The following is a 24,312-nucleotide window of genomic DNA, read 5'->3' as shown; positions in this document are numbered from 1 at the left end:
CACTGATACCAATGATGGGGCACTATCCCTCCCACTGATACCAATGATGGGGCACTATTCCTCCCACTGACACCAATGATGGGGCACTATTCCTCCCACTGACACCAATGATGCACTATTCCTCCCACTAACACCAATGATGGGGCACTATTCCTCCCACTGACACCAATGATGGGGCACTATTCCTCCCACTGACACCAATGATGCACTATTCCTCCCACTGACACCAATGATGGGGCACTATTCCTCCCACTGACACCAATGATGGGGCACTATTCCTCCCACTGACACCAATGATGGGGCACTGTTCCTCCCACTGACACCAATGATGGGGCACTGTTCCTCCCACTGACACCAATGATGGGGCACTGTTCCTCCCACTGACACCAATGATGGGGCACTATTCCTCCCACTGACACCAATGATGGGGCACTATTCCTTCCACTGACACCAATGAGGGGGTGCTATTTCTCCCACTGACACCAATGATGGGACACTATTCCCCCCACTGATACCAATGATGGGGCACTATTCCTGCCACTGACACCAATGATTGGGCACTATTCCTCCCACTGACACCAAAGACCAATGTTTACTCCCACAGATGCCAGGGCATTTTCTTTGTTTAGAACGTTTGGAGACCCCGGCTATAGAGCATTCGCTAGACCGCGCCAGATGCGGTGGAACGACAGCCCTGGATTTCTGCACCCGCAGCGTTTTGTTCTGCAGGAAACTGGCGGCAGCTTCTTCTCCGTTGCGTCCGGCTGAGCGCGGCGCAGTCATTCGTAGGAGATTTGCATGTGATTGAGGTTTGACCTGCGCCATCTAAACGATCTGCGGCCGGGATTATGGGCTCGTCGCTCAGGGAACATTGAGCAGCCACCGGCCAGCTAACAGGATAATACCTCCCGCTGGTCCTCGCTCATCGCCTCTCTGATGAAGCTGCGCCGCCCCGACAGGCTGGAACAGGTCCAGAGAGCCGACACGTGTACAGCGCGTCCTCCCAGACCACGATCCGTCTGCGTCAACCAGGTGACCGCCGGGGCGAGCAAGCCGAGACACGAGGGACCCCCGGATAACAATTCTCCAGACATTCCTGGGGTGGGACAGGAGCTGCCGAGAAATCCCAACTTCACAGAGATGTCCCAACACAGTCCCTACAGAGGGGCCGCCCACCCGACAAAATGTACGTCTTATGGGTTTGCTACAAAGAATCTTTTATCTTCAAATAGATGATCCAAATGTAACATTGTGATACACAATGTTCTTTTTACTCTTTATTATTATTTAAATTTTTTGGGATTTTAAACTAGATTTGAATTTATATATATATATATATATATATATATATATATATATATATATATATATATATATATATATATATATATATATATATATATATATATGTTTTTTCAAAGGTAATTTTCCTGAAACCACAGTTGGGTTTTGGGGCTGATTTTCTAAATTTCTGGTTTCAGTACCAGTCCAGCCGGGTTGCACTGGGTTATCCTTGGCCGCAGGTGTTGCTGTAACCGCCTGCAAGATTGAGAACGCAGTCTAGCTGGGTGTATTGAGTGCCACTGTTCTTTCAGAACCAGTCCAGTTTGCGTGTTTTCCTGCTGTGCATTCTGGGAGGTGGTATTTAAGGTACTGACATCACGTGCTTCGGGGGTTGAGTTCTGTTCTGGTCTGTCCAGAGAATATTTTCTGTCGGTTTGGTTCTGGTCCTCCTGAACCAGCCCCCATGGCCCTCCTGGCTTGGGGTGCGGAACCATGCATTTCTAGTCTCGGAGCTGGCTAGCCCGAGGCAGCGCAACTGCAGGGACAGGCCTGAAAGGATTTAAGGGGGCCTATTGATCCAAAGGTGGTCCGGTGCCGTCTCATCCAAGGGAGAGGCCCAACAACTGAAGAACCCCAGGGGAGGACTCTTCAGGAGAAGGCCGTGCGCAAGGCTGGCTTCTCTGAACGAGCCTGTAGGCTAAGGTGAAGGACACTTCGTGGATCTGCACTCATGCGGTATCGCTGGATCGGGTACATGCACAGAGGCAAAAGCATTCAGTAAAAAAAAAAAATTCCAACCATTGCAGATAATTATCTGAAGGTCTATCTGTGTGAAGGATCAGATAGGAGGACCATGATCAAGATCAGATAGGAGAACCCTGATTAGGATCAGATAGGAGAACCCTGATTAGGATCAGATAGGAGGACCCTGATCAGGATCAGATAGGAGGACCCTGATCAGGATCAGATAGGAGGACCCTGATCAGGATCAGATAGGAGGACCCTGATCAGGATCAGATAGGAGGACCCTGATCAGGATCAGATAGGAGGACCCTGATCAGGATCAGATAGGAGGACCCTGATCAGGATCAGATAGGAGGACCCTGATCAGGATCAGATAGGAGGACCCTGATCAGGATCAGATAGGAGGACCCTGATCAGGATCAGATAGGAGGACCATGATCAGCTATATATATATATATATATATATATATATATATATATATACTGTATATATTTATTTATTTATATATATCTTTGTTTACAATACACAGATATGTACCTGGCATGCCTGCTTGGTTCATGGCTCTTAAAAAATAAAAATAAATGACTATTGCATTTCTAGTTAATATTATGTATATGGCGAGGATGATACACAGAGCTCCTCGTAATTTTCTCTTTTTTTTTTTTTTTACAATATACAATGAGGCCCCCATACTGGAGACCCTCCAGTAGAGGAATGGTGGGTGTCATCCTCAGTAAACATTGTCAATCATTCCTGACAATATCGGCCTCCTCTCTATAGACAGGCCTCTACAGGCTGCCCAGCCCCCCTGCCTCTCCATTGTTCAGTACTAGGGGGGGTGGGGGGATCTATAAAGTTGAGTTGAGTGCTCAGTACCACATCACAGCCGTAGTGAATCGATTGTGCTGTGAATTTCACAGTTTGGCTCGTTGTTGTTGCAGAATCTCTCTAAAGTTCATGACGGTGAAATGGGAGGGGCAGAGGTCACTCCGCGCTCGTCGGCCATCCGTAGGCGGTTTGAGGATCTTCGGCCGCGGGAGAGCGGTGAACACTCCAGTGATCTCCTGTCCATTTTTCTCTGATGTGATTGATAAAGCACGCTGACCCATTGCTGCAGCTTCTAATGCACTTGGTGAGAAGCTCACAGTGTGCAGTGAAATCAGAGGAAGCCATTTCAGTCCAGGAGAGGAGCCGGAACAACTGTGCAAGACTGGAGGAGGGGGGGGCCGGAGTTCTGCTTTAAGATCAAACTGAGTTTTTGCTCATTACTGAACTTGTGTTCTGAGCAAACCAAAAATCAGACGTATTTCTGAGTGTAATCAGCCGCAGTTGTGTCACCGAGAACAGCTTGTGATGGAGCGTGATTTCTACTGATTCAAGAAATATATTGTCAATATGTTCAGGAGAGGAGAGTCAGAGGAAGGAGAAGAGTCCTCCAGCAGAGTATTTCAGGAAAGGAGCCTTATAGAGGAAGGAGCAGAATCATCCAGCAGAGTATATTAGGAGAGGAGAGTTATAGAGGAAGGAGCAGAGTCCTCCAGCAGTGCAGAGTATTTCAGGAGAGGAGAGCTATAGAGGAAGGAGCAGAGTCCTCCAGCAGTGCAGAGTATTTCAGGAGAGGAGAGTTATAGAGGAAGGAGCAGAGTCATCCAGCAGTGCAGAGTATTTCAGGAGAGGAGAGCTATAGAGGAAGGAGCAGAGTCCGCCAGCAGAGTATATCGGGAGAGGAGAGTTGTAGAGGAAGGAGCAGAGTCATCCAGCAGAGCAGAGTATTTCAGGAAAGGAGCCTTATAGAGGAAGGAGCAGAATCATCCAACAGAGTATATCGGGAGAGGAGAGTTATAGAGGAAGGAGCAGAGTCCTCCAGCACTGCAGAGTATATCGGGAGAGGAGAGTTATAGAGGAAGGAGCAGAGTCCTCCAGCACTGCAGAGTATATCAGGAGAGGAGAGTTATAGAGGAAGGAGTAGAGTCCTCCAGCACTGCAGAGTATATCAGGAGAGGAGAGTTATAGAGGAAGGAGTAGAGTCCTCCAGCACTGCAGAGTATATCAGGAGAGGAGAGTTATAGAGGAAGGAGCAGAGTCCTCCAGCACTGCAGAGTATATCAGGAGAGGAGAGTTATAGAGGAAGGAGCAGAGTCCTCCAGCACTGCAGAGTATATCGGGAGAGGAGAGTTATAGAGGAAGGAGCAGAGTCCTCCAGCACTGCAGAGTATATCGGGAGAGGAGAGTTATAGAGGAAGGAGCAGAGTCCTCCAGCACTGCAGAGTATATCAGGAGAGGAGAGTTATAGAGGAAGGAGCAGAGTCCTCCAGCACTGCAGAGTATATCGGGAGAGGAGAGTTATAGAGGAAGGAGCAGAGTCCTCCAGCACTGCAGAGTATATCGGGAGAGGAGAGTTATAGAGGAAGGAGCAGAGTCCTCCAGCACTGCAGAGTATATCAGGAGAGGAGAGTTATAGAGGAAGGAGCAGAGTCCTCCAGCACTGCAGAGTATATCGGGAGAGGAGAGTTATAGAGGAAGGAGCAGAGTCCTCCAGCACTGCAGAGTATATCGGGAGAGGAGAGTATTTCAGGACAGGGAAGGATCTCCTGGTTGCACAGGGTGGTTACATAGTTGCATAAAGTCCATCCAGCTCTATGTATAGTTGTATCATTTTTTTTTGTATCAATTTATTTCTTTTTTCTGTTTGATTTGCTGTATTTGGATGGTTGATGTTTCCTCCTCGGAGAAGGAATATTGCTGTGCGTGGGACGCGGGTCAGTAATAAATACGGAACAATTAGCTCTCCACAGCAAACGGCCACTTGAACCCTCCTCTAATTGGCTGAGCACTTCTCACAATGGACCCCGGGGGGATGTTTTGGGCTGCACAATATGGCCGCTTCTTTGTCTCCCAGGAATCACCAGCCAGTCATTGTGCGGCGGCTCTCGTAAAATGTAATTAAGATATTAACCCCTTTGGCGGAATTCTGGCGCGGTCCCTGAGGATTACTGCGAGAAGCACATTAAGCAAAAGAAGAGAATTTATTAAAAATGAGTTTTGCCGTAATGAAGAAATCTCATGGGCGGCAGATCCAAGGTTTGAGGGGCTCATTATTGGAATGTTAATGAGTTTATTTTATTCCCCCGATGAATGAATGAATTGCTTCCTTTGTTATCTGAAGGTATTTACTATCAGAGTGGGAAGAGGCCGGCCCCCGCCGCCCCTCGCTCTGCTTAGGAATCGCATTATCCCACCACGCCAGCTGGGCCATCTGGACACGTCGTTAGGCGAGGACTCGTTCCCATTATGAGCCGTCATTTACCAAATGGACGCTGTCTGTGATGGGAAGTGTCCCAGCGTGCCCTGTGTGCCGCCGAGCCGTTCCTGGCCAACTTCGCATGAGAGCGCCATACCCCTACCAGCGCCGGACACAGATTGTGGGACAATGCGGATAAATTTGCACCTGTCAGAAAGTTTTCCTTTAGAACATGTTAGACACAAATGCTGAATAGAAGAGTGTTAGACACTCTGCAGCCTTGTCCTGTAAAAGTCACTGACCATTCCTGTGCTGAGTTCCCGGGTCTGTACACCCGCTGTGCCCATTATGAGGGGTTCCCACCACCCCATGCTGAGTTCCCGGGTCTGTACACCCGCTGTGCCCATTATGAGGGGTTCCCACCATCCCTGTGCTGAGTTCCCAGGTCTGTACACCCGCTGTGCCCATTATGAGGGGTTCCCACCATCCCTGTGCTGAGTTCCCGGATCTGTACACCCGCTGTGCCCATTATGAGGGGTTCCCACCACCCCATGCTGAGTTCCTGGGTCTGTACACCCGCTGTGCCCATTATGAGGGGTTCCCACCATCCCTGTGCTGAGTTCTTGGGTCTGTAAACCCACTGTGCCCATTATGAGGGGTTCCCACCATCCCTGTGCTGAGTTCTTGGGTCTGTAAACCCACTGTGCCCATTATGAAGGGTTCCTACCATCCCTGTGCTGAGTTCTTGGGTCTGTAAACCGGCTGTGCCCATTATGAGGGGTTTCCACCATCCCTGTGCTGAGTTCTTGGGTCTGTACACCCGCTGTGCCCATTATGAGGGGTTCCCACCATCCCTGTGCTGAGTTCCCAGGTCTGTACACCTGCTGTGCCCATTATGAGGGGTTCCCACCATCCCTGTGCCAAGTTCTTGGGTCTGTAAACCGGCTGTGCCCATTATGAGGGGTTTCCACCATCCCTGTGCTGAGTTCTTGGGTCTGTACACCCGCTGTGCCCATTATGAGGGGTTCCCACCATCCCTGTGCTGAGTTCCCGGGTCTGTACACCCGCTGTGCCCATTATGAGGGGTTCCCACCATCCCTGTGCCAAGTTCTTGGGTCTGTAAACCGGCTGTGCCCATTATGAGGGGTTCCCACCATCCCTGTGCTGAGTTCTTGGGTCTGTAAACCCACTGTGCCTATTATGAGGGGTTCCCACCATCCCTGTGCTGAGTTCCCGGGTCTGTAAACCCACTGTGCCCATTATGAGGGGTTCCCACCATCCCTGTGCTGAGTTCTTGGGTCTGTAAACCTGCTGTGCCCATTATGAGGGGTTCCCACCATCCCTGTGCTGAGTTCCCAGGTCTGTACACCCGCTGTGCCCATTATGAGGGGTTCTCACCATCCCTGTGCTGAGTTCTTGGGTCTGTACACCAGCTGTGCCCATTATGAGGGGTTCTCACCATCCCTGTGCTGAGTTCCCGGGTCTGTACACCAGCTGTGCCCATTATGAGGGGTTCCCACCATCCCTGTGCTGAGTTCCCGGGTCTGTAAACCCACTGTGCCCATTATGAGGGGTTCCCACCATCCCTGTGCTGAGTTCTTGGGTCTGTAAACCTGCTGTGCCCATTATGAGGGGTTCCCACCATCCCTGTGCTGAGTTCCCAGGTCTGTACACCCGCTGTGCCCATTATGAGGGGTTCTCACCATCCCTGTGCTGAGTTCCCGGGTCTGTACACCCGCTGTGCCCATTATGAGGGGTTCTCACCATCCCTGTGCTGAGTTCTTGGGTCTGTACACCAGCTGTGCCCATTATGAGGGGTCCCCACCATCCCTGTGCTGAGTTCCTGTGTCTCTATACCCGCTGTGCCCATTATGAGGGGTTCCCACCATCCCTGTGCTGAGTTCCTGGGTCTGTACACCTGCTGTCTTGTATCTTAGTGTAGACTTCTGGGAAGATCAGTGAGCCAATCACACATGCAGAAATTACATTTTTTGGGGAGTCCTGTACATGGGGGATACATAGAACACCTCCAGGTTATCACAATGCATTGACAGAGAATTGCAGTGTTGCATATTGAAAAGGCAAAGGACATTTGTAATAACATTAAATGACAACACGGCTTGTTATATATATTTTTTTTCCACCAAAGTGAAATTCCTCTGTAAAGAGCAGCAAATCTTTGTATCCATTTTCAAAATGGTAAAGCGGCGGTCAACAAGTATCGGTCTCCTCCGCACCACATGTAAAGTAAATCCTCACATTTGTAACTGATATAACCAGCACAGAGTTTTCAGCTTCCTATTGACTTCCCTCTCTGCGTGTCTGTGAAGTCTCTAGCCCCGCCCTGTAAAGTCTCTAGCCCAGTTCTTGCCAAGGGACTTCCTCAGGAGCGCTTCTTCTGAAGAAGTCCCTAGCACATTCCTTTTGGTGTTAAGGTCTAACATATAAACGTTGAACAAACTTTTTTTTTTTTCACCACACAAAGCAGTGATCTGGGTTCTTCTACAACAATAATCTTGTCTATTATGTTCCATCCATCTCCCTTCACACTTCTCAAATCGCACAGACATCCCCGGGCACCGCTGTACTCTCTCTGATCATGGTCCTCCTATCTGATCCGGATCATGGTCCTCCTATATGATTCTTATCATGGTCCTCCTATCTGATCCTGATCATGGTCCTCCTATCTGATCCTGATCATGGTCCTCCTATCTGATCCTGATCATGGTCCTCCTATCTGATCCTGATCATGGTCCTCCTATCTGATCCTGATCATGGTCCTCTATACTTTCTCTCATCGTGGTCATCTATACTTTCTCTGATCGTGGTCATCTATACTTTCTCTGATCATGGTCGTCCTATCTGAACCTGATCATGGTCGTCCTATCTGATCCTGATCATGGTCATCCTATCTGATCCTGATCATGGTCGTCCTATCTGATCCTGATCATGGTCGTCCTATCTGATCCTGATCATGGTCGTCCTATCTGATCCTGATCATGGTCCTCCTATCTGATCCTGATCATGGTCCTCCTATCTGATCCTGATCATGGTCCTCCTATCTGATCCTGATCATGGTCCTCCTATCTGATCCTGATCATGGTCCTCCTATCTGATCCGGATCATGGTCCTCCAATCTGATCCGGATCATGGTCCTCCTATCTGATCCTGATCATGGTCCTCCTATCTGATCCTGATCATGGTCCTCCTATCTGATCCTGATCATGGTCCTCCTATCTGATCCTGATCATGGTCCTCCTATCTGATCCTGATCATGGTCCTCCTATCTGATCCTGATCATGGTCCTCCTATCTGATCCTGATCATGGTCCTCCTATCTGATCCTGATCATGGTCCTCCTATCTGATCCTGATCATGGTCCTCCTATCTGATCCTGATCATGGTCCTCCTATCTGATCCTGATCATGGTCCTCCTATCTGATCCTGATCATGGTCCTCCTATCTGATCCTGATCATGGTCCTCCTATCTGATCCTGATCATGGTCCTCCTATCTGATCCTGATCATGGTCCTCCTATCTGATCCTGATCATGGTCCTCCTATCTGATCCTGATCATGGTCCTCCTATCTGATCCTGATCATGGTCCTCCTATCTGATCCTGATCATGGTCCTCTATACTTTCTCTGATCATGGTCATCTATACTTTCTCTGATCATGGTCATCTATACTTCCTCTGATCATGGTCATCTATACTTCCTCTGATCATGGTCATCCTATCTGATCCTGATCATGGTTGTCCTATCTGATCCAGATCATGGGCCTCTGTACTTTCTGATAATGGTCCTCCTATCTGATCCTGATCATGGCCCTCCTATCTGATTCTGATCATGATCCTCTGTACTCTGTCTGTTCATGGTCCTCCTATCTGATCCTGATCATGGTCCTCTATACTTTCTCTGATCATGGTCCTCTATACTTTCTCTGATCATGGTCCTCTATACTTTCTCTGATCATGGTCCTCTATACTTTCTCTGATCATGGTCCTCTATACTTTCTCTGATCATGGTCCTCTATACTTTCTCTGATCATGGTCCTATTATCTGATCCGGATCATGGTCCTCTATACTTTCTCTGATCATGGTCCTCTATACTTTCTCTGATCATGGTCCTCCTATCTGATCCGGATCATGGTCCTATTATCTGATCCGGATCATGGTCCTCTATACTTTCTCTGATCATGGTCCTCTATACTTTCTCTGATCATGGTCCTCTATACTTTCTCTGATCATGGTCCTCTATACTTTCTCTGATCATGGTCCTCTATACTTTCTCTGATCATGGTCCTCTATACTTTCTCTGATCATGGTCCTCTATACTTTCTCTGATCATGGTCCTCTATACTTTCTCTGATCATGGTCCTCTATACTTTCTCTGATCATGGTCCTCTATACTTTCTCTGATCATGGTCCTCTATACTTTCTCTGATCATGGTCCTCTATACTTTCTCTGATCATGGTCATCTATACTTTTTCTGATCCTGGTCCTCCAACCTGATCCTGAGCATGGTCCTCCTACCTGATCCTGATCATGGTCCTCCTATCTGATCCTGATCATGGTCCTCCTATCTGATCCTGATCATGAGCCTCTGTACTCTCTGATCATGGTCCTCCTATCTGATCCTTCACACAGATAGACCGTCAGATAATTATCTGCAATGGTTGGAATTTATTTTTAATGGATGTTTTTGCCTCTGTGTATGTAGAATTGTAAATCGGTAGAAAACAACCCGCAACTCCATACAATGCTCTTCAATAGGTTCAAATTTATTGTAACTCCACAAAAGATGAATATACAATATACAGCAGATGTTAACGCGTTTCGGCCATAATGGCCTTGTATGTAGTAATTGTGTTTATTATTTTTTTAAGCATGTGCACAGTGAAAGGAGACCATGTACTATGATAGGGTGTTTGACTCTGGAGTGTAACGTGCGTTGAATTTTGTCTTTCAGGCGTCGGAGTGGAGTTCGGATGAAGATACCCGCCGGTCCTGTCAGAGTAAAGGGAAGACGGAGGTAAGATCGGGTCACCAGTGAACGCACATTTTATGGTAGCCCCAATGAGAATGCTGTAACCCCCCCCCCCCCCATTAGAAAATGTATCATGCCTCTCCAAGGTTCTACTCCAGTGATCCACTACGTCCGGGTGCTGGCTTCTCTTGTACTCCAAGCCCCCTGAGTAATGTTTAACCACGTGCTTCCCGAGCCAATTCTGACACTTGCCACATAAGTGTAAAAATCTGCATTTTGTGCTAGAAAATGATTTAGGACCCCCAAACAGTATATCTTTTTTAAGCAGAGACCCCGAGAGCAGGGATATGCAATTAACGGACCTCCAGCTGTTGCAAAACTACAAGTCCCATCATGCCTTGCTTTATAAGCCTTGAAAGGGTAATTAGAGTTACACACGAAGTCTAGCGCTAGAATTATTGCTCTCGCTATAAACGTACGTAGACGTGCACTGCCGAAAAATTTGTTCGTTTTCATTTAATTCGTTTTTTTTTTTTTCGTTTTTCGGGTCGTTGGTTGTGATCGCAATTCGTAAATTCTAATTAATTAAATTAATGAATTTGTAAATTCAAAAATTAACGAATTCATAAATTTGTAAATTCGTAAATTCGAGCATTCGAAAATCCTAAAAAAAAGAAAGAAAATCTGAAAATTCGAAAGAATCACTAATTTATAATAACTAACTATTAACCACTTGACCACTGGGCACTTAAACCCCCTTCCTAACCAGACCGATTTTCAGTTTTGGTTCTCTCACAGTTTGAATGACAATTACTCAGTTATGCAACACTGTACCCATATGAAATTTTTGTCCTTTTTTTTCACACAAATAGAGCTTTCTTTTGTAGGTAGCTATCAGCGGCCATTTACTGTGATCTGGGCCGTCTTTAAGGCAGGGCAAAAGGGGCAGCTGCCCTGGGCCCTGTCATTGTTGTGGGGCCCAAAACAGCTGCCTCATACTTGCCCGCTATCCTGGTTTAAATTCCCTTTTCCCTTGAAGTTTTATTCCTGTGCTGTGTCCTAATATCTGTGTGAAGTGCTGCTACTAATGCTGCCCAGCTCTGCCCTATTGTTGTGTGCAAGTGACTCACCTGCATACCCTGTGTTTACATATAAATAACCGGCATTCATATGTAAATAGCGGCGACAATACTAAGTAAATAGCTGCGGCTGGCGGCATTGATATGTAAATAAAGGTGGCATTCCTATGTATATCATGCTCCCCTGCTGTGAGGAGGTGATGTGCTGTAACCTCTATCAACTAATCAGTGAGCTGTAATGTGTGCTGTAACCTCTAGCAACCAGTCAGTAAGCAGTAATGATATGCTGTAACCTCTGGCAACCAATCACAATAGCTGCCTGATCTGATACAGAAAACTGATTTTAGGTTTAGCTGCTATTTATTGTATTTCTCAGAGTAGGTGGAGAGGGAAATTGCATGGGGGGGGGGGGCCCCAAGAAAATTTTTGCCCAGGGCCCAATCTATATTAAAGACGGCCCTTACTGTGATCCGTTATGCGCCGGGTCCTCGGGTCCCGGTGGTCACTGATATTCCTGGGTGCGCTCCCCAGGGGGCGTGCAGGAGCAAGATTCGTGGAGGACGTCCTTGGACGCCCTCCCAGAATAAGCCGACTGCGCTGTAGCCATCTTTTGGCTATGGCCCGGTCGGCATGTGGTTAAAGAGGAGGGCCGGTTAAAAAAATAAAATAAAATTAAAAGTCAGCAGCTGCAAACACTGTAGCTGCTGACTTAATAAGCCGACTTACCTGTCCAGGGCCCCCGCGATGTCGGCTGCCCGAGGCCGACCCGTTCCTCGGTCTCGGGTCCCGGCGCCACCATTCTATCTAAGGGAATAGAATGCCTTGCGGCTTCACTGCCCGTTTCCTACTGCGCATGCGCGAGTCACGCAGCGCTTTGTGAATGGGACGCGCTGTGTTCTGGGACACACAGTTCCCAGAACACAGCGCGACCCATTACCCAGAAGACGCCGCACGGAGGAGAGAAGAAATAAGATCTCCGCAGAGGAGGCAGAGGCAGATTAGGATGATGTGCCTAGCAACAGGCATTTCTGGTACGGTAAGTAAAAAAAAAAAAAAAAAAATTCATTTTTTTTTTAATGATTTTTTTGTAATTTTTAATGTATTTCTTTTTTTTTTTTCAGGGTGGTCCTCCACTTTAAATTATAAGTATTGGAAATTCCTTTAAAATTTGGCTGCTAGTGAACATATCAAATAAGAATTGATCCGAAGTTACGAATTAACCAGAAATTACGAATGCCGCGTGTAAACAAATGGAACGGAACTATTTAATAATATTAATAAAACGTTTTTATTATTATTTCGTTCCGTTCCATTTGTTTAGATGCGGCATTCGTTATTTCGGATCATTTGTAACTTTGGATAAATTCGTGTTTATTACGTTCACGAACAGCCAAATTTGAAAGTAAATTCCAATACCTATAATTTTAATAGTAATAGTTAAGTTATTAACTATTCAGATTTTCAAATTTTTGGATTTTCGGATTTTCTAATTCCGAATTTACGAATATTCAGAAAAAATTAAACGGGCTTTCGTTAATTCAGATATTTACGAATTAACAAATTTGTCACTAAACGAATTGCACATGTCTAATCACTGCAATACCTCCCGAATACTGTTTACATATGCTTGCGCAACCTACGTATGCAGTCGTCTTTGCGTGCAAGCATGGAGGGGACAGGTGCGCTTTAAAAAATGTTTTTAATTTTTATTAAAAAAAAAGAAAAAATTATTACACTGTCTCTTTAATTTTGTTAGTTTCTGATGAACTTTATTGCTAACATCCTTTGTAAGCATGGGCAGTGATGGGTCCTCTTTACTGAGACATCTGGGGTCTAATATACCAAAGATCTCTATGACGGAACATCTATGAGGAACATTTATGACTAAAACCCTGTGGGTGGGGCGAAACGCGTCAGTTGATGTGGCCTAGGAGGAGACTTTCTGTCTGAATATAGTATTCAGGCTGTCAGGAGTGCCGAGTCCCACTTTCCATCTGGATGTAAAAATGAGTCGCTGGTTCGAATCCCAACCACAACACTACCTGCCTGGAGTTTGCATGCTCTCCCTGTGCCTGTGTGGGTTTCCTCCGGCTTCTCCGGTTTCCTCCCACACTCCAAAGACATGCTGGGGGGGGTTAATTGGCTTCGGTCTAAATTGGCCCCCAGTATATGATTGTGAGTTAGGGACCTTAGAAGTGTAAGCTCCTTTAGGCTGGGTTCACACTGCTGCGGGGGGAGATCCGGATGTGATTCGCACCGCAAATCACATCCGATCTCCGTAGCGATGCGAGTTCAGCCATACAGATAGTATACAGATAGTATGGCTGAATTCGCATCGGTCCCGCAGCAAACTCGCACGGGACCCTTTTTTTGGTCCGCAACAGAATCGGATCGCATGGGGGTTCACACCATGCGATCCGATTCCTGTGCGAGTCGGCAGATCGCACTGCGATATGCGGACGGATCTGGGGGTGTCATTAACATATCATTGACACTCCCAGCCGTCCGCATAGGGCAGTGTGAACTGCCGGCGGGAGTAATGCGATGCGGGAAAACGCCGCGGATTTGCGGCGTTCCCGCATCGCAGCGGTGTGAACCCGGCCTGAGGGTAGGGACCGATGTGAATGTATAATGTATATGTAAAGCTGCGTAAATTGACGGCGCTATATAAGTACCTTAATAATAATCATTTAAAAAGTATTTGGGTGGGTAAAATGCGTCCACAATATAAACGCATCATCCGGGTATCTCCCTGTTTGGATGGAGTTTCCCCTTTTTTATTTTGCCCTCATTAACCTCTCTGGTCCTGCAAGCTGCCCGGGACGTTGCGCAGTGGGCGTCGCTTTCGCTTTTCAGCGTTTGCAGCAGCTAAGCGGTTAATAGGCAGTTTTGGAAAGTTCATAGAAGCGACAATTTGAGTCCCCTTAGCGGCTGTTATCCGATGCGAAGCCGGGGGGCGGGGGGGGGGGGGGGGGGGCGGCTGAGTCTACCGACCATAGATCTATAATTTCAGACACGTTGCGCCCGGTGAAGTTCCGGTTATATTGTTCCGCCGCGGCGATGGATCAGCCTTTTTTTTTTTCCCCAGTTCCTGGCCGGCAGCCATAGAGCTGTGTTTGGAGATTTAATTGCAGACAAGAGCAACTGTTGCATAAAACACTTTAATAATCGCGTTGCTGTGGTGAGAGGTCCCCGCTGAGCCGGGCGAGATGCTGCGGCGGGTTTAGGTGGGACTCCGCATAATACATCACCTGTCACCTGGGGGACCAGGGGGGGGAGGGAGGGGGGGTTAGAGAACTATCAGCTGTCGGAAATCCATTAATACTCCCTCGCTAATCCGCTCGCAGCGACAAAATGACGGCTACCGAGCCAGCCGGGCAATGAGCGACAGCGTTGTGCTCGCCAGCAAATGCCGCAGCTGTGCTCAAGTCGGAGAGTCCGCACAATGCAACTTTAACCCATTAGGGACCTTGGGGTGCAGAGAGGCTCCCCGATTCTCACCAAGGCTCTCCAGTTTTTGACCTTTTCACACCGAACGCGTTGAGCTGCGTTTCTCAGTGCAGACCCAATGCAAAAACAAGAGACTTCCTATTAGGGGTGGCAGTTTACACCAGAGCCCTGCGTGTGCCGAGAGTACAACACTGATACATTGTTACAAAGTTATACAATTACATCGTTACACTGCTCCATATTTACATTGTTACATAGTTACACAAGTGCATAGTTACACTCAGTGGCTGCTGATGGTATACTTTCCGGGGGGGGGGGGGTGCAGTCAAACAATGCACCCCCAGCCACCCCAGTCGGGTCACCTGCTTCCTGATTGGCCGGGAGGAGAATCAGTGTGACAATAGTGAATATTAATTTGCTATTGTCACACAACTGGGTGGGTTCGGGGCGCAGTGCTCTGCGCCCTGAGCCCACCCTTTTTTAAAGCCTATGAGAGTCTCAGGCTCTAATCATGTGCTTCCAAAAAAAAAAAACACCAATGGAATCCAATGCGTCCGGTGCCCTGCATGTAGATTGGGGGCCGGACGCATGGATAGGAGCGGGGCAGCGCCCTGCATGACGGGCCGCCACTGGTTACACTGCTTCATAGTTACACTGCTACATAGTTATACAGTTACACAGTTACACATTTCTATAGTAACACAGTTACATTGTTACCCTGTTACATAGTTGCTTAGGTACATAGTTACATAGTTATACAATTACATAGTTATGCAAATACATAGTTACACTGCTACATAGTTATACAATTGCATAGTTATACTGTTATATAGTTATACTGTTGCATAGTTACATTGTTACCCTATTACATGGCTACATGTAACATCTAGTTTGGGGGTCAGCAAGCAGTAGATGGCAGACAGGTGACCGGTAGATTGCGGTCTGGGCTCGCTGAACCACCATCCCACACAGAGTGCAATGCGCTTGTAAAGTTGGAGGTGTAGTAGGGACTTGGGATGTAATCAGATGCCTCCTCTTTAGTGCCAGCTCCTGTACCATGTGGAGTGATGCCACCTGCACTCAATGGCGGCTGGTGGGTTTTTCTTTTTTGGGGGGGGGTCGCAAACAACCCCCCAGGGCGGCACGGCACTACCATCCCCCCCCCCCCCATCTGCCAATACCCCCAACCCCGGGGCAGCCAGCGGTCCAAAACTTACCCGATCTATGTGGTGGGCTGTTGGGTCCTCCAGCAGGGTCCTTGCGGGCGGCGTGGTGCAGGCAGCGGCTCCAGTGCCCGCTCTTTTAGCGGCTTCCTCCGCTGTGTGTCTCCCCTTTTTCTTTTGCCAAAGTGCTAGGCATTCAATAGGATCGCCTGAGGCTTTGGCCAATCAGGAAACAGGTCTAAGACCTGACTCCTGGTTGGCAGGGAGGAACTTTAGTGTGAAAACAGCGATGATTCATTGGCTATCGTCACACGACTATCGCCACCCTTTTTTTGAAGCCTATTAGAGCCTCTGGCACTCATCAGGTGCTTCAAAAAAACACCCCCGCCGCGTTGCAATCCATAGTCCAGTGCCACTGATGTGTAGATCAGGGGGCCAGACGCATGGATAGGGGAGGCGGCGGCCGTGCGCCCTCTATAGATGGGCCGCCACTGCCAGCATGCCACCTCTTATTCTGGCTAGCGGTCTCCAGAGTGGCACCAGCAGCAGGAAAGAAGAGATCTTCAGATGAGTGTGAAGCAATACACCGGGCATAATAGTACAGGGCTGCTTTCACACTGATGTGCTGCGGCTTACCCACACCGCGGGTGCAGTGCAGTGTACGGATTTGCTGCCCTTAGCCTGTCAGAAACCATGAAATCAGGCCGAGACAGAAGTACAGTTAAATCGCACTTGTTTAATAATAAAAGTAAAAAGAACAAACTTAGTCAAAACATAGCCAGAGTTCAGGAACCGGAACAGACAGTCAGCCAAGTCAGAAGTCAGGGATCAATGTAGTGCAACAGCAAGCAGGATCTGGAGCCAGAAGGGATGTCAGCAAAGCAAGTCTTGAACAGGCTCGCAGGAGATCGTTAATGTGATGTTGACCAAGGCGAAGGCAGAGAAGCTCTGTACTGGACAGCTTAAGTGGGGCAGGACTGACGAGCAGGATATCATCAACAGCTGAGTAACTGTGGAGAGAGCGGAGCTGGCAATTAGCTGGTAAAAAAAAAAAAAACATTCAACCGTAGGGTTTTACAGCCCCCCCAACTTTACGTGTGAATCAGCCCTAAGGGTCCCGCTTCCGAATGCAACTGAGGGCACATTCACAAATGTAGCAGGCACTGCTGCTCCTCTGAAAAGCGATCCAGGCGTGTTTGTCAGGTGGTGAGGAGGCAGCATGATTGCCGGGCAATGCATGCAATTGCAACGCGGCAGTACGGAAAATCGGGGTATAAATCAGGTGTGAGGAGGCGGGACTCTGCCCGGCGATCTCTGACTTCTCCCATATTGTTCTGGAAGATCTCCACTTTAAGGCTGCCAGCCCCAGATCTAGTTCATGGCGGATTTTGTTGCAGCGTTTTGTTCCGGCTTACCAACGCGTTGCACCATGCGATAGGCAAAAACATTTCCTCATGTGCCTAAAGAAAAACAAATGCTCTAACAATCGCCCCTTCATATGTGTGAAGTGAAGCCGCTGCTCTGATTCTCCTCACCCCTCCCCCGAGGCTGCTGTGAGCTGCACTGTGTATGAGCACCTTGGCCCATCGCTGTGCTGGGTGCAGAGGACCCCCTATGTACAGAATGAAGGGGCTCCACTCTCCCTCCATCCCAGCCGTTTGGTAAGCCGATAGATATTTCTTATCTGCGAGCGAGCAGAAGAGCGCGGAAGATCGCAGCCCGGCGCGCCGGTAATTAATTGTTCTGCTTCACCAACGTTTCGGCATCAGTGAAGCAGATAATTGTGCGGCACTCCGGAATGAGTCTCACTTTAGAAGTAATCTGCAGGTGACGACTCCCGGGTGCCGCAGAGATGCGAATGACGATGTTTACGATGAAAATCTGATCCTGACCCAAAACCGAAACACTTCCTTCTCCTTACCGTATTCGGTTAAATATCTGGTCTGCAAACTGGGGCCTGTGGGCCAGATGCACCCCTTTTGTTATCCCCTTGGGGCACTTCCCCCCACTGACACCAAGAATGGGGCACTATTCCCCCCCCCACCCACTGACACCAATGATGGGGCACTATTCCCCCCACTGACACCAATGATGGGGCACTATTCCTCCCACTGACACCAATGATGGGGCACTATTCCTCCCACTGACACCAATGATGGGGCACTATTCCCCCCACTGACACCAATGATGGGGCACTATTCCTCCCACTGACACCAACAATGGGGCACTATCCCCCCCCTCCCCACTGACACCAATGATGGGGCACTATCCCCCCTCACTGACACCAATGATTGGGCACTATTCCCCCCACTGACACCAATAATGGGGCACTATCCCCCCCCCCCCTCCCCACTGGCACCAATGATGGGGCACTATTCCCCCCACTGGCACCAATGATGGGGCACTATTCCCCCCACTGGCACCAATGATGGGGCACTATTCCCCCCCACTGGCACCAATGATGGTGCACTATTCCCCCCCACTGACACCAATGATGGGGCACTATTCCCCCCCACTGACACCAATGATGGGGCGCTATTCCCCCCCACTGACACCAATGATGGGGCGCTATTCCCCCCCACTGACACCAATGAGGGGGCACTATTCCCCCCCACTGACACCAATGATGGGGCACTATTCCCCCCCACTGACACCAATGATGGGGCGCTATTTCCCCCCCACTGACACCAATGATGGGGCACTATTCCCCCCCCTCCTCACTGACACCAATGATGGGGCACTATTCCCCCCCCACTGACACCGATGATGGGGCACTATTCCCCCCCCACTGACACCGATGATGGGGCACTATTCCCCCCCACTGACACCCCAAATCTCTCCTCTACCTGCAAAAGATCAAAAAAAAAAAAAAAACTTCCTTCTGCCCTAGACCAGAAGTAACGTCATGACGTCACGTCACCCTGGTCCTCCAAGATCATAGAGGTGATCAGAAATGGCCTCTATGGTCAACAACGCGAACCATCGGCTCGTTTCCTGGGCACTCCAGTAAAAAAAACCATAAACCAGAGAAACACTGGCAGGTGCCGGCAGGGGTGGGTTGGGGGGGGGGGTTACCCCTCCTCCTGCCGCTTCTGAAAGCGATCCGGAGGCTTATTAGCCGCTTGGATCGCTTTTATGAAAAAGAGAATTGCTGGCTGAAAACGAATACAGCGGTGGGTTATGGCTGATAGCCTAATCTATAACCCCCGGTAAAACCGATTCGAAGCCGCACCGTATATTTTACGTCTTGCCATCGGGAAGTGAATGAGATGAAGACAGTCGCAATGTAGCGATCGCCGATCCGTTACGGTTGTTACATTGTAATTCAATCTCGGGTAATTGTATCGCCTGTCAGATTTCTCCGCCTCTCCCGGTAGAACACGGCCGCGGCAAATATCACCTTCCAGTGCGCCGCCCGCTTTTATCTCCGAGCCGGGCAGGCCTTCTCGGCGTTGCGTCACTCTCGGATTTTCGTGCGTTTTTTTTGCGTATTAGTCACCCCGCAAAGAATAAATTTAGCGGGTTAAACGCTGTAATGCCGCGGGCCCATTTTCACTTAATAATAATGATAGCTTCCTCCAGCCTTTTCATCGGCGGTGGAAGGCGTCCCCCTCCCCCCACCGTACTTAGTCATTTCATCCTATTTCCGAACGTGTGCGGAAAGCCGAAAGCAAACATAGAACGCGCGAAGAAATTAAAGAGGGGAATGTGAGCGCGGCGTAATAACACTCTTCAAATTGACAACAAAATTACAGGGAAGGGAACAATCGGCGCGGGAGAGGAGTTTTTTTTTTTTTTTTTCTTACGGGACAATAAGACGCGTATTTTTTTATTTTTTTACTCCCGGGGTCGCAGAAGCCGCCGATGGCGAATTGTTAGAAAGGTCGATGGGAATTGCTGTTTTCCTAATGGAGTCGACGCTTTAACCCTCGTAGAGAACAGACGCGTTAAGGAATGCATAGGGGACTCGTCGTGACGAGCGCGAACGACTGCGGGGTTATCCGTGCGCTGCGAGGCGGCGGCGGCGTCTTTGTGGCGCTTCACTATTATTAATACCGTACCAATCATCACTTAGCGCCAGCAATACAATTATCGGGCCACCAAATGACACCGTTATTATCTGTTGTCACCCAACGTGATATTAGATCACCTGTCCCTGCGTCCGTATAACGCATTGGGAGGAGCAGCTTCCGGATTAATGAGTAACACTTCCATATATACAGTGCCTTGAAAAAGTATTCATACCCCTTGGAATTTTCTACATTAGCTGGTGGACCCCTGTGTGATGCCTGAAGAAAGATGGCGCTGTCCTGGGGAGAAAAGCAGGCGAAGGCAATGTCAGCGGTGGGGGGGTTCTGTGATCTCTACAGTGCCTTGAAAAAGTATTCATACCCCTTGAAATTGCCCACATTTTCTCATGTTACAACCAAAAACGTAAATATATTTTATTGGGATTTTATGTGATGGACCAACACAAAGTGTCACATAATTGTGAAGTGGAAGGAAAATTATAACTGATGCAAGTGAAAAGTGTGGGGGGAGGGGCATTTGTATTCAGCCCCCCTTTACTGTGATACCCCTAACTAAGATCTAGAGGAACCAATTGCCTTCAGAAGTCGACTAATTAGTAAATAGAGCCCACCTGTGTGTAATGTAATCTCAGTATAAATGCAGCTGTTCTGTGAAGCCCTCAGAGGTTTGTTAGAGAACCTCAGTGAACAAACAGCATCATGAAGGCCAAGGAACACACCGGACCGGTCAGGGATAAAGTTGTGGAGAAGTATAAAGCAGGGTTGGTTATAAAAGAATCTCCAAAGCTTTGACCATCTCACGGAGCTCTGTTCAATCCATCATCGGAAAATGGAAAGAGTATGGGCACAACCGCAAACCTACCAAGACACGGCCGTCCACCTAAACTGACCGGGCCGGGCAAGGAGAGCATTCATCAGAGAAGAGCCAAGAGGTCCATGGTAACTCTGGAGGAGCTGCAGAGATCCACAGCTCAGGGGGGAGAATCTGTCCACAGGACAACTATTAGTCGTCTCTCCACAAATCTGCCCTTTATGGAAGAGTGACAAGAAGAAAGACATTGGAGAAAGAAAGTCATAAGAAGTCCTGTTTGTAGTTTGTGAGAAGCCATGTGGGGGAGGGGACAGCAAACATGTGGAAGAAGGTGATCTGGTCAGATGAGACCAAAATTCTACTTTTTGGGCTAAAAGCAAAACGCTATGTGTGGGGAAAACTAACACCGCCCATCCCCCTGAACACACCATCCTCACCGTGAAACATGGTGGTGGCAGCATCATGTGGTGGGGATGGTTTTCTTCAGCAGGGACAGGGAAGTTGGTCAGAGTTGATGGGAAGATGGATGGAGACAAATACAGGACAATCTTAGAAGAAAACCTGATTAGAGTCGGCAAAAGACTTGAGACCGGGGAGGAGGTTCCCCTTCCAGCAGGACAACGACCCGAAACATCCAGCCAGAGCTACAATGGAATGGTTTAGATCAAAGCATATTCATGTGTTAGAATGGCCCAGTCACAGTCCAGACCTAAATCCCATCGAGAATCTGTGGCAAGACTTGAAAATTGCTGATCACAGACGCTCTCCATCCAATCTGACAGAGCTTGAGATATTTTACAAAGAAGAAGAATGGGCAGAAATGTCCTCTCTAGATGGGCAAAGCTGGTAGAGACACCCCCAAAAAGACTTGTAGAGAAAGGGGGTTCTATAAAGTATTGACTCCGGTGGGCGCCATACAAATGCCCCTCCCCCCAAACTTTTCACATATTTATTTGTATAATTTATCATTTTCCTTCCACTTCACAATTATGTGACACTTTGTGTTGGTCCATCACATAAAATCCCAATAAAATACATTTACGTTTTTGGATGTAACATGACAACATGTGGGGAATGTCAAGGGGTATGAATACTTTTTCAAAGCACTGTAGAGATCACAGGACTCCCCCTGACAATGCCTTCATCTGCTTTTCTCTCCAGAAGGACAGCGCCATCTTTCTTCAGGCATCACACATTTTTACCAGCTACTTGCTGGTGTTCTCAAATGTCTAACGCAGATCAGCTCCTGCTGCAACCTCTCATCCTTCTGACTTGCTACAGAGTTACAATGTTGCCGTCTGATTACTGGGGAGGGGAGACTAAGGAAATGAACCTTCGTGCCTGCAGCAGATTGATGACATATTTACACTGTTCAAGAGAGCAGTGATGTCACTCCTGTATAATATATCTTATATCTGGAGAGCTGTGATGTCACTCCTGTATAATATACCTTATATCTGGAGAGCGGTGATGTCACTCCTGTATAATATATCTTATATCTGGAGAGCGATGATGTCACTCCTGTATAATATACCTTCTATCTGGAGAGCGGTGATGTCACTCCTGTATAATATACCTTATATCTGGAGAGCGGTGATGTCACTCCTGTATAATATATCTTATATCTGGAGAGCGATGATGTCACTCCTGTATAATATACCTTCTATCTGGAGAGTGGTGATGTCACTCCTGTATAATATACCTTCTATCTGGAGAGCGGTGATGTCACTCCTGTATAATATACCTTATATCTGGAGAGCGGTGATGTCACTCCTGTATAATATATCTTATATCTGGAGAGTGGTGATGTCACTCCTGTATAATATACCTTATATCTGGAGAGCAGTGATGTCACTCCTGTATAATATATCTTATATCTGGAGAGCGGTGATGTCACTCCTGTATAATATATCTTATATCTGGAGAGCGGTGATGTCACTCCTGTATAATATATCTTCTATCTGGAGAGCGGTGATGTCACTCCTGTATAATATATCTTATATCTGGAGAGCGGTGATGTCACTCCTGTATAATATATCTTCTATCTGGAGAGCGGTGATGTCACTCCTGTATAATATATCTTATATCTGGAGAGTGGTGATGTCACTCCTGTATAATATACCTTATATCTGGAGAGCTGTGATGTCACTCCTGTATAACATAATGGTGTTGCTCTTATCTGGTGTCTTTAGTTCTGTGTTTAGGTTTCCTATAAATAAAGCTTTTATCATAGTCGGGCCCCGGGGCCCTGCACTCCTTTTATCCCCATATATGGAGCGCACGCAGTAAACACGTCTGGTTCCTGGCAGACAGATTACAGGGCAGTCTGTGTGTTCTGACACTTCAATGGAGAAATGTAAATCATGCCGGGTTCGTGAATATGAAGGGGGTCTGAGGGGGGGATGGGGGGGGGGGGTCTGAGGGGGGGATGGGGGGGCCACATAACCAGCTCCTGGGGGCACAACACCTGATTATTATTTGGGATCCACAGACAAATATTAGAGGGGGGTGGGAGGGTCAGGCAATGTAAATATCAATCAGAGAATTCCTTCGCCTGGCTCCTGAACACTAATAAAGAGGACCTGTCTTCCCACTGTAGGTAATGTATTCCTGCAGACTGATGTGGAATGTGAGCGCCATCCGCTGGTTGCATTGAATTTCTGAGAATGATTTGTGGTGTTTCTCTGTCTTCTTGTTCCAGGAGGAATGTCAGAACTACGTCCGAGTCCTGATAGTGACGGGGAAGAGAGTGTTCACCTGCGGGACCAACGCCTTCTCACCGGTGTGCACGAGTCGCCAGGTAATCAATTCCCGCATGACGTGTCATGGCGAGAGGGAGGAAGGCTTTAGTTATTATATATATAGTGTGTATAATGGAGTCACCAAAGTATAGTATTCTGAGGGGTTCCTGTGCTGAGTTCCCAGGTCTGTACACCCGCTGTGCCCATTATGAGGGGTTCCCACCATCCCTGTGCTGAGTTCCCGGGTCTGTACACCCGCTGTGCCCATTATGAGGGGTTCCCACCATCCCTGTGCTGAGTTCCTGGATCTGTACACCCGCTGTGCCCATTATGAGGGATTCCCACCATCCCTGTGCTGAGTTCCTGGCTCTGTACACCTGCTGTGCCCATTATGAGGGGTTCCCACCATCCCTGTGCTGAGTTCCCGGGTCTGTACACCCGCTGTGCCCATTATGAGGGGTTCCCACCATCCCTGTGCTGAGTTCCCGGGTCTGTACACCTGCTGTGCCCATTATGAGGGGTTCCCACCATCCCTGTGCTGAGTTCCTGGGTCTGTACACCCGCTGTGCCCATTATGAGGGGTCCCCACCATCCCTATGCTGAGTTCCTGGGTCTGTACACCCGCTGTGCCCATTATGAGGGGTTCCCACCATCCCTGTGCTGAGTTCCTGGGTCTGTACACCCGCTGTGCCCATTATGAGGGGTTCCCACCATCCCTGTGCTGAGTTCCTGGGTCTGTACTCCTGCTGTGCCCATTATTAGGGGTTCCCACCATCCC

At 48.2% G+C, this 24,312-nt stretch overlaps 1 protein-coding gene across 2 annotated transcripts in view; it reads left to right on the top strand.

Annotated features, from left to right (window-relative positions):
* SEMA5B (semaphorin 5B) overlaps window positions 1-24,312 on the top strand; it is a 492,183-nt gene that overhangs the window by 275,368 nt on the left and 192,503 nt on the right. For both annotated transcript variants that reach the window (XM_077449725.1, XM_077449726.1), the window contains exons 6-7: window positions 10,242-10,304; window positions 23,495-23,593. In XM_077449725.1, coding sequence (XP_077305851.1) covers window positions 10,242-10,304; window positions 23,495-23,593 — 162 coding nt within the window. The remainder of the gene's footprint in view (window positions 1-10,241; window positions 10,305-23,494; window positions 23,594-24,312) is intronic.

Source organism: Lithobates pipiens, unplaced genomic scaffold (assembly GCF_037356315.1).
Source record: "Lithobates pipiens isolate NorthernLeopardFrog02 unplaced genomic scaffold, aLitPip1_a1.2 Scaffold_22, whole genome shotgun sequence".
NCBI lineage: Eukaryota > Metazoa > Chordata > Amphibia > Anura > Ranidae > Lithobates > Lithobates pipiens.
The sequence above is the reverse complement of the archived record's forward strand: the minus strand, read 5'-3'. Positions and strand labels throughout refer to the sequence as shown.